Source organism: Ostrea edulis, chromosome 5, assembly GCF_947568905.1.
Source record: "Ostrea edulis chromosome 5, xbOstEdul1.1, whole genome shotgun sequence".
In the NCBI taxonomy this organism is placed as follows: Eukaryota; Metazoa; Mollusca; class Bivalvia; order Ostreida; family Ostreidae; genus Ostrea; species Ostrea edulis.
In genome coordinates, this window is record NC_079168.1 from 62,719,620 (window position 1) to 62,731,401 (window position 11,782).

Genomic DNA, 11,782 nt, shown 5'->3' on the forward strand with positions numbered 1-11,782 from the left:
AAGTTGACCATGCAGAACCTGAGGTAATATAGTTGAGTTGTTAGTTGAACATTAACATCTCAATAAATATCTAAATATGAATCAGATGTAATGTCTTATTTGAGCTTACTGAGAAATATGCAATGTATTTTCTGTTTATAGCTTGTAGAATTATTGGTACAGGTTTTGGTAGATATGCGCGTCATGATATTTGAAGGCACTCCAAGCCAGCAAAACCACTGTATGCAAATCATCTTTAACGGTTCTGAAAAACTATAGCATGTTAATTAGCATAAATTAAGACAATCAGGCACATACATGTATATCAAAAGGGAAACGTGAAGAAAAATTCTAAAACTCCGTACAAAGTCAATTGAAAACTATCACTATTAATACATTGGATCAAATGTTTACTGGCCTCAGCAAGAAACCTTGCCTCATTACACTGTATATCACACTACAACACGGTTTCTTTACGCGCATTGATGAAAAAGTTTTCCGTCCAATGTTTCGTTTGATACATGCATCAAACAAAGAATTATAAGTTTTATTTCTTATTATTTATTATGTTTTAAGATAGAAAAACAAATAGTTTCTCCCATCAAAAAGCTTGAATTAACGTTTTTGAAATGGCGCGTAGGAATACATGTACATATATGTAAGAATGAAAACAACAACAAAACAGCATGGCTATGCATTCAGGTCAGGAAAAGTTACTGTGCAGATTTAAATAAATTATACGCCAAATTAAAGGTGCAATGGTTAAAAGCTGAATTAAATATAAAGGAAGATAATAAGTGGTGACTGGATTTATGCTGCATTGTGTTGGAGGGGACGTTGAACACTGGTTGTGTCGTTTGAACGGTGGAATGCAACTCGGCTCCATTTCAATATCGAGTAAAAATTTCAACACCTCTTCATCTAAAACGCACTCGTTGACTGAGCCCCATATAACGCAGTTCAATTTCATTAATATTTACCAGATCATAAGTCGCCACTTGCTCCGCCATGTTATCGATCTCGTAAAGCAGACGATTCATACTGGGAACACGTGTAATCTGTCTACGTCTACCAGTAAGTGGTCTACGCCATCAAGTTGGCTATTCTGACACATAATCGCCTATGTATGTTGTTTCTTTAAATTAATTTGTATTTTATTCATATCTTTACTTGTGCTTATTTTTTATACCAATAAAAAACAAAAATCAAACGTATCTAATGCTTGTGTGGAAAATCCCGTTCTATGAATAGCGCTAAAATTAGAACGGGGAAGACGCATTCCAGAGAAAAGTAGTCCCACGTGCTTAGTGCAGATGAACTCCGAACGAAATTTTGACAGAGAAGTCAAACGAATTTTTCAACCAATCAGCATCGTTGTTAAGTCATCACTTTAAATGTTATTAATGATTCGTAGATCATACCGGGTGTTGCTAAAACGCAGAACAGAAAACGGAACGGAAAATATTGTATGCATTAATGCATTGTGAAGAGGTCAACATTTTGCAAAATAAAGGGAATCAGATATTACAAAGAGAGCGGGAAGTCACCCACATAATCCACCGTTCCATATACTTCATACTAATGCATATGTATTTCAATAACTTACTTTGAAAAATATTAATAAAGAAAAAAAATTGACTTTTCAAATTCTATATCCAATGAATACCCCCCCCCCCCCTCCCGAAAACAACACTGTAAAATTTTTAAAACAATTTCCCCCAAACATAGCCTTCTTAAATTGAACTTGCTTTTATTTGTAATAGAGTTTTACACCTGGTATAATACATGTATGTATTCATGTATCACATCAAATTTTAAAGCGAACGAGTCCGGTGTGTATAAAAGGTCAATTGGGATGGATTTATGTGAAAATTCGTACATGTAGCCTACCGATATCCTGCGAATTAGTGTTAAAGAGATACAGCTGGAAACAGAACCAATGAAAACTAAGGTGAAGTTTACAATCCATAGTATGAGAAATTAACAGATACATGTATGAAATAGCTAAAAGGCTAACATATAATTATTTATGCTTGAATGAAATCAAAAGGTCATATCATTATTAATATAAATCTCAAGATACAAGTATTTAGTTTAGAAATAAACTGCTACCAGTCCTAACTATTTAGGATTGGAGTGCTGCGGTCACAAAGTCTCTGTTAGTTAAAAAGGGACGTTTTGCCGCCGGAGGGGGAATTTAAAGTACGTGTTTTCTTTCCATTCTCTATCCATAGGTTTCGCTGCTCCCTAACACATCTGCCAATGTCGATATTTCAAAATTCTTGTAAAACGCTTTGTAAATTTTTATACAAACGTTTAACTTCGCTTAGTCAATTTATGATGCAGAATGTTAACATCAAATTGCTAATTACCGCTTGTACACAAATTCCCAAAATTTCAATTTTAATTATGATTAAAAAAAATTCTTCCGATTTCTGGTGTTGTCCGAGCTACATTAATCATTCTGATTCTTAAATTCTGTTCCGTTCCGTCTTCCGCTCCGTTTTCCGTTCCGTTCCGCGATTTAGCAACATCCGATCATACCTGGGGGAACTTCACAAGTTCACATATCTTGTTCATGATTAACTTTTCAGCTCATCAAGTTGCCACGACCAACTAATTGCAACATTCAATTAAAGGTAGAGCGGAATTGGGGCGCTTGTACAGTTATAGCCGGCGTTATTGAAATTTTGTTTTATATCTTCATGTAATATTGCCATCAGGTATCTTCCTAGAGTCAGCTAAGAAAACAAGGCAAGTGCAAATGATAACATGGAATGGCAAATTTTAAGCATAGGACATTCTGCGGTTTATCATATGAAATAGTTTCAAACACCAGTCTAAACTAGCTACTTTAGGTACTAGTTAATCAATACAACCTATCATTGGCCAGCGGTCAACATTAACGTTTGTCCGCTTGTCCGGTACCAGTGGAAAAACATTTCGGACAAGTGAATATTGATGGGCATTTCTCCGATTGGACAAGTGCTTTTTTTATGTAAAGAAGTCTTCAAACAATTTGGTGAAAAGTTTATCGGTAGTTCAGAGTCGGAAGTAATGCATGAAAAATGAACTTCGATCCCGATATCAATTGCTATTTAAACTAGCTGAGTCATACTCGATCGGGATCGGTGTTCACTTATTGCGTACTACTTTCAATCATCCATGGATCTTACCAACTCATTGATTCAAGACAGGAAGTCGGGATAAAATTTTGTTTTATGTGTTTGTTGTTTTTATCAAGAAAATAAGATTAACAATTAGTCAAGCAGGTATAAAAATAGACTATATCTTAAGTAAATTGAATACAGTTTTCAAATTGACAGTATTAGATCTTTTTGAACAATTTTTCGGACAAGTGAAGTTGAAGTTCGGACAAGTAAATATCTTTGAATGGACAAGTAGGAAAAAAAGTTGATATTGAGCCCTGATTGGGTCAAATGCTGTCTGACTTTTTTCATACCTATTGTTAGGCCATTCTTGGCACACTAATTTTGACTACGGATAAATCCGTATAAATCCGTTTACCTGATCAAAGATATAGGGCTCACGGCGGGTGTGACCGGTAGGGGATGCTTACTTCTCCTAGGCACCTGATCCCACCTATGGTATGTCCAGGGCTCTGTTTTTGCCCAACTATCTACTTTGTAATGCTTATAGGAGTTATGAGATTGATCATTGTTAGTTATCTTTACCTTTCATAAAACCAGGTGCAGTATATCATAAATTTCGGGTCATATATTGTAATACTCTTAATTGTCTTGATGAATGAATACCATCCAATGTAACACCATCACTTATGGCATAAAAATTGTGAACCTCGCCGAACATTTTAGCAATAAATTGTCTGGTCATAGTTTATACTCCTTTTCACTTGTAATATTTTATCAAGTTGAATTGATGGAACTAGAGAGAGTTAATAATTCAATTCAATTCTCAAATTTCTAAAGCATAATTTGCATGTAACATTTTGGAAACACAGATGTCTCTGTTCAACCCAATGCCTTTGAGCAACTGTCATCAATCATCTATTTTACAGGAAGCATTTCAAGAACATTAGAGCTGAGGTCTTTACCACATCCCAATCTTTTAACCCCTCATTACATCTATTAAAAATTGGTGTTGGCACGCATATAGCAGGGCACAGAATTAATTTTTTTATTCGACATACTGCTATGTGATATTCCTATATGAGGCAGTTAGTGTGCTGGTATACGATATGGAGTCAAGGCGGGTGTGACCAGTCAACAGGGGGACTTACTTCTACTTGCCACCCCATCCCACTTCTATAACGTTCAGAGGTCTATGTTTGCCTTAGCTCCTCTTATTATTCTATTTTTTACAGAATTTATAATATTGATCACTGTTCTTTATCTCCATTTTTCCACGCTTACTATGACGTAAGGTTATCTCGTATACTAGTGTTTTAAGCATATCCGGTAAGTTTCTGATGTTTATTTTCTTCTGATATGTTAATGTATTAAAATAAATCATCACAAATATCGTTAGGCGTATTGACACATATAAATCAAAGAGTCCTTTATTATTGTAAATAAAAGTATCAAATTATATAGTAAAGTTAACTATATAATCATCCTTTTAACCAAAAAACAGTAAATCAAAGTTAGGTTACGGAGTGGACCATCTACTATGATATGATGTATGACTTGCAGTAAGGTTCGCCCATGCTCTGTGGTAAAGCAAATGGTTCGCCCATATACTACATAAGACTTATGTTTCGTGTATTTACTGTGGTTAGGCGTATGCATTGCTCTTACCATACTACGATCATTATCGTTCACCCATGTACTACTAAGAGAGTTACATCGGGATACCGTTTGCTTGACCACAGCGCGCAAAGATCATTCCTCAAACAAATATCTGTTGAAACCGGAGGAGGTCATAAAGTTATTAATTCAGATTCTAAATATAATTCCAGAGAAGTGATCGACAACAGTTTCCCATTTGGAAATGCTGATGGAGTTCCTGGATATAGTAATACCTTTACAAAGATACATTGCTGGATCCAGTAAATATTCTACCAAGCCCCTAACTTTGCTTTTAAAGCTATGAAGAAGAACCTTCCAACGTATTGTGCCATGAGACATACATGTACCAGAAATGGTATAAAAATCAAATGTGTATTCTAAAAGATTCTGAAGAACTCTTAGTAAATTTGAAAAGTTTTCGCAATTCAACAATCTCAACATGTACATGTATGACTTTTCAACACTTTACATGACCATTCCTTACAATAAATTAAAAACTAGACTTTTTGACATCATAGACAGTTGCTTCTTCAGTTATATATTGTTTAAGTGGGACACTTGAGAATATTTCACCCGTATGGAGACGTCACTATTGCCGGTGAAGTGCTGCAAAATTTAGGCATATGCTTGGTGCTTATGGCCTTTGAGCAAGGAGGAATCTTTATCGTACCACGCCACACGGTTTTGCGGTCTCATCCGAAGGATTTCATTTAATCGCCTCTTACGACAAGCTAGGATACTGAAGACCTATTCTAACATGGATCTAATGGGAAAAGGAAATATTCATATCTAGCGATCAGTCATCCACAAAAGTACTGTGTCAATCCACGCACAAGTACTCTGAAGTTGAAATTAACAGTATGCTGGAGTTCCTCACTGACAATATCTTCGTATTCTTTGGTGATCAGGTTTTTTCACTGTCTGTTGGAATTTCAATGGTCACGAATTTTCCTTCAATGTTAGATAATCTATCTTTATATTCTTATGAGTCAGAATTTATTCAAACAGCTTCTAAATCAAAAGAAAAATCTCTTGTTGTGGCCTTCAGCTCGACATTGAGATATAACGACGACGTTTTATCTATTAACAATAATCACACCACAGAGTCCTCCACATTTGCTTCTTACTTAGATATCTTATTGAAAAACACGTAGATGTTACAAGGGTTTTAACAGTCTCGCTTAAAGTCAGCATTTTGCAGATCCTATGGTCGTTACAACGATCTGCTTTGACAATGCAACCTGTCAACTGCTGTCTGAAATGTTTCATACCCATTGTTAGGCCTTTCTTTACACACTTATTTTTACTACGGATTACTCCGTTTATCTAATCAAAATATAAGGCTTACGGCAAGGTGTGACCGATCGACAAGGTGTGCCTCCAAGGCACCTGATTCCACTTGTTGTATATCAAGGGGTCCGTGTTTGTTAAACTCTTAATCTTTTATTTCTTATAGGAATAACGAGATTGATCCCTATTCGTTTACAAAATCACTATTAAATCCATTTATATATAGAATGTACGTCTTTGGCATGTTCAGTGAAAGACTACTGGGGTATTCTGACTTTGCATATATGTGTGATAGACATTTCATTATTTTGTTCACACTCTGACCTCACCTTTGGTATATCCAGGGGTCTGTGTTTACACAACTCTCTGTTTTGTATTGCTTATGGGAGTTATGAGATTGATCACTGTTCGTTATCTTTCATGGTACAAGTTATATTAACATGTAAACGTCACTTGATCACTTAACCTGTAACAAATGTTTTGACACTATTGTTAATGTTACATGTGTAGTTATGTGTATATTACGTCATTATCATCCTTACATGATGTAATTATTTCTATATGTAAAACAATCTGTTGGATTTCCTTGGGCACAAATTGTGTTACTTTATTAGCCAATCTGTTTTTGTATTCTTGTGAGGCAGAATGTCTTTAAAAAATTTCTACAGGAGAAGAAAAAATACCTATGGTGGCCTTCAACTCAACATTTAGACATATCGACGACGTTTTATCAATTAACAATGTTCATTTTCATTCATATGTTGATTCGATCTATCCAAGTGAACTATAGATAAAAGACACCACACATAGTTCTATATCTGCTTTATACTTGGATATTTTATTGAAGATAGAAGTAAACAGTAAACTGACAACTCAGTTTTATGAGAAACGGGATGACTTCAGCTTCTCAAACAAGTTGATTTTTTGGGGTTTCAATTTTCATAAAGTCAGTATTTCGCAAATACAACCTCTAGTAAGTTGGGCGAGGCTCAGACTTACGACCTCCTGGTCACGAAGTGAACACTCTACCACTGAGCCACTGCGACCTGCTTACATTATTTAATCTATATATGTATATGAAACATAGGTATTGATTTCTTTGTATATATGTTTCTTTGTTTCATATCAATCCGAAAAAAACAATGTTCATTCTTGTCGCCACAAGCTGTAAGTGAGAAATAGTTATATGATATTGTCTTACATATAATACAGATATCTAAGAATAATTTTCATTTTTGAAAGTACGTCATGTTTCAGAAAACATGCAATTATTTTCTTATGAATGAGTTCTAGTGAAATGAATTCATTAATGCATATAAATAAAATACGCCTTTTTAACGGCTATGAATTGTAACAGAAATGAAATTTCAATGTGAATATAAGACATTTGCTTATCTTAATACTTGAGGCTATGAGCTGCGATTATTGACATCGGAATACTTCATGAAGCGCGTTAATATTTCTTATATGTACATTCTACTTTCAGTCTGTAGAAATGTTCAGCCGTTAATATCAATAAAGAATCAATATATGTGCATTGTTTACAACATGAAGAAATGTCTATCTTTATAATATATAAAGACGTCAAAATAAAAAAAATGAAAAGTATGTAAATGTTCAAAGGTGATGAAGAAGAAATCATCAGACTAACTAAAATAAGTTTTCTTCCTTTCACGATGGTTCCAAACTCGACTTACAGTGATTGAAACTCCCCGCTCGCTAAATATTATCATACGAAAGGAAAAGGAAAGTAGTAGACAATAAAAAAAAACTGTTCCCACACTATCCATTTCAAATTTGGAATGTTAAGTACATTATGATATACATCTTTCTATGCATTTTACCAGACATGTACTATATAATAATTTATAGCTGAATCAAGAGGTTGATCTACCTGCACCATGATCTTCATCCTTTAAGCATGGTCATTTTGTGCCACTCAGATTTAGGATACCATATACTTTTCTCCTCTTTCTTTTTTTTTTTTTAATTTTTTACAAACATTGAAACAGATGGCCATTTTGCGCTTACACCAGATAAACATGTTCATATATTTAAATTTCACATTCAAAACTAGACACGAATTTAAAACACCGAAAAAAGTGAAAAAAATATTGTGCAAAAAAGACCCGGATTCATTAAAAATGCATAAAGATTTAAACCTTTAGTAAATGTTAAAATTGTTCTAACGATATTAATTATTTCAAGGAAGAAAAGCTACCTAAATAATTAATTTTGTGAAAGTACAAATCAAATAGGACACCACATTATCCGCCTCTTTCTGTAATGTGGCTGTTCGTATGGTATATATATCGCCGGTAAGTTGAAGAAACTTCACTACACCACACGGTAGCCAGTCAAGACCGAAAAATCAGGTGAGATCTTCTTTCTATAGGCTAAAGAATAAACTCTAAATTAAAAATAATGTTAACAAATTCACGGATTTAACATTTAACAAGATGTTTTGCTCCTCTTTATCGAATGCTAAGTGTAAATGTGTAAATGTTAAATGGTAAGTGTGCATGCTAAATGCTGAGTGTAAATGTTAAATGTTATAACTATGTGTAAACGCTAGATGCTCAGTGTAAATGTTAAAAGCTAAGTGTAAATGTTAGATGCTGTCATGTAGCCATGTTTATCCTACTACCTTACCATTTCGTCGTTATACACAAACTACACAAGGAATTTCTTTCTTTGCAAAGGAAGAAAGGAAAACAAAGAAATGTTTATACTTTACGATTTTTATCGCCTTTCTTGGGAACGAAGATCGAGCACATTTTCAATGTTGCCTTATTGATGTACTATATCACCTCAAACAAGAAAATTAATCTATTACAAGAACAATTTTAACAATTTAGTTATATTAAAACTTTGATACTTTAGTTTACTGTGTGAAAAAAATGTTCAAAATATTGTTGATATTTTGAGCACTTTCTGCGATTTTCATGGCGATTTGCCTCAGTACATCTACAAAAATACTTTGATTTATTGATAGAAAAAATATCTGATAAATCTAAGTTCGGACCAAATCATTTTAAAGATGCAATATAAGAAAACCATTACTAGCAAGTTTTATACATTTTCTTCGTTTTCCGCACCAACCAACAACATCATTTGGACCATTCGATATACAATATATCTATTATGCGTATGCATTTAGATATGACATTTAAGACATTTCTAGAACATCTTTCTCTTTACAATCCATCATTTAAAAAACAGTTCCTACAATTTCTTCATTTACATATCTAAATATTCAAGTTCATAAACATCTAATTGAAACATTTATACCTCATTCTGGCCATAATCTATTATTACTTGAATAATCATCTTCACAAATCAAGGTTTATTGATATATTACCTCGCACTAACCATTGACATCAGTCATCATTCAAGTCATGGTTCGAGTCAAAGCATATGATTGGTGTCACAGCCTGTAGCGTGGATCCAATCAAAAAATTGTTTTTATAATAGGTCGAAAACGAAACTAAACACGCATAGCGACGGCAACATGATGTAGCATTTTGTGGCTAGTTACCAGTAGATAGCTACCGTCGATTGATTTTCGTAAATTCATTTTTTCAAAGAAACAATCAGACGAAGTTTTAGATATTTTTCATTTAATACCTTTTCGTCAATATATGCCAATTTTTACTTTCTGTTTATGTTCTTACCCAAACATCTGAAACAAGGGATATCATTGGCTGATTTAATTTTAGCGCATTGCGTCATCCTCCATCTCGAAACCATGTTTTGAATAGGGACTGATGTCAAGGGTTAGTGCGAGGTAAAGAATCAAGAAAGCTTGACTTGTGAAGATGGTGAATAATACACATATCAGTTTGATAGTGAATAGATGAGATAACGAAAATTATTCATAATTCTGTTGATGAACCATGAATGTAGTGCGGTTTGTCATAGTAATGACTACATCTATCGACCACAATCAAATTAAAAAATAAAATTGTAATTGTGTGTAATGTGCCATATGCATGAAATGATGGTCAATATCTCCTTATCCTTCTTTTAAAGTTTGACATTTGGAGATAATATTGGAGGAAAATTGTGATTAATTTGATAAGTTGATATTAGAAAATAGGAAACAAGTTCAAAGGGTAATAATTTTTTTCTATTTTGTTCAAGAATATATAAAATTAGAAACTACTAAATTTCAGAGAAATTATAGATCATTGAAAATTAAAGACGAAAAATATATTCTGTCGTACATATGTACCTATAATTTTCATTTCTCTTCGAATAGAAATGCTGAGACTTCTAGCCCTCGCTTCCATCATTGCCTGCACTGTTGCAGACTACTACCCAAAGTCTTATGGACTTATGATGGGTGGTCTTGGGGGTGGATCTATTGTTAGCGGAGGAATGATTGGTGGAGGAATGATTGGCGGAGGAATGATTGGCGGAGGTTTTGGTGGTGGTTCAGCTGCCGCTGCTTCCGCTGCTGCTGCAGGAGGTGCTGCTGCCGCTGCCGCCGCCGCTGCCGCTGGACGAGGTGCCGCCGCTGCTGCTGCCGCCTCTGCTGCCTCTGGTGGTGTTGGAGGATTCGGTGGATGGGCTCCTACATATTATCTCCGACCCTCATATAGCTACCCAGTTTATGGATTGATGGGAGGTGGTCTTGGTGGACTTGGAGGTGGATCAGCCGCTGCTGCTGCCGCTGCTGCCGCTTCTTCTGGTCTTGGTGGTTTCGGTGGTGGATCAGCCGCTGCCGCCGCTGCTGCTGCCGCTGCTGGACAAGGTGCTGCCGCTGCTGCTGCCGCCGCTGCTGCTTCCTCTGGTCTTGGTGGTTTTGGTGGTCTTGGAGGTGGATCTGCCGCTGCCGCTGCAGCCGCCGCTGCTTCCTCTGGTCTTGGTGGGTTTGGTGGTTTTGGTGGTGGTTCAGCTGCCGCCGCTTCCGCTGCTGCTGCTGGAGGTGCTGCTGCCGCTGCTGCCGCCGCTGCTGCTGGACAAGGTGCTGCTGCCGCCGCTGCTGCCGCTTCCTCCGGTGGTGTAGGAGGAATTGGTGGATGGGCCCCTACATACTACGTACAGCCCTCCTATATGATTGGTGGCTTCAGAAGCAAGAAGGTAGTTTTCAATTAATCTATTATTATGGAATTTGATTGATGATTTTTCATCAATGAAGGATGTATTTGAAATGTTAATGATGTTTATCTTTTCAGGTATACTAAATTGAAAACCAAGACAGACGAGTTTGATCAGTTTTGGGCTGTATTGTTTGTATATGTGTATGTCTATGTAATAAATTTTAAACCAGTTTTAAGGAATGTTTGCGTATTTCATAATTGCTCTATGTATGTGGTATTCTTTGTGTGCAGTCATAAATACACAGCAGTGTGAATGATCTATCCATTTCCATGTTCCCCTTTCAAGAATAGGAAAATGAAAACGAGAAGATAACGAAAAGGTAAACGGAGTAATCTGTAATAAGTATCAGTATGTAATGACCTTCCAACAGCCCCATGGGTTTGAATCGTGCTCCTTTGTCAGTTATATTCTATGAGACAGAATTTTTTCAAACATTTCTATATGAGGATTTCATACATCTCGCTGTGGCGCCTTATCTATCAACAAAATTTATTTTTATTCATCTGTGGATTTGAAATTTATTAGCTGATCTATGGAACGTCATCACTGCCTCATATGGGTGTGTTTTATGATAAGGTGGTGCTTTGTCGTTAGATGATATGATTCTTTCATTATAAGGTGGTGCTTTCTTATCATAT

The 11,782-nt window shown here is 35.5% G+C and overlaps 1 protein-coding gene across 1 annotated transcript; it reads left to right on the top strand.

Moving 5' to 3' along the window:
- Positions 1-8,325: 8,325 nt before the first annotated feature.
- On the top strand, positions 8,326-11,319 carry LOC125652886 (spidroin-1-like). Its single transcript, XM_048882359.1, has 3 exons — positions 8,326-8,413; positions 10,300-11,123; positions 11,219-11,319. The coding sequence occupies exons 2-3, from the start codon at positions 10,302-10,304 to the stop codon at positions 11,225-11,227; spliced, it is 831 nt and encodes a 276-aa protein (XP_048738316.1). The 5' UTR covers positions 8,326-8,413; positions 10,300-10,301; the 3' UTR covers positions 11,228-11,319.
- Positions 11,320-11,782: the final 463 nt, after the last annotated feature.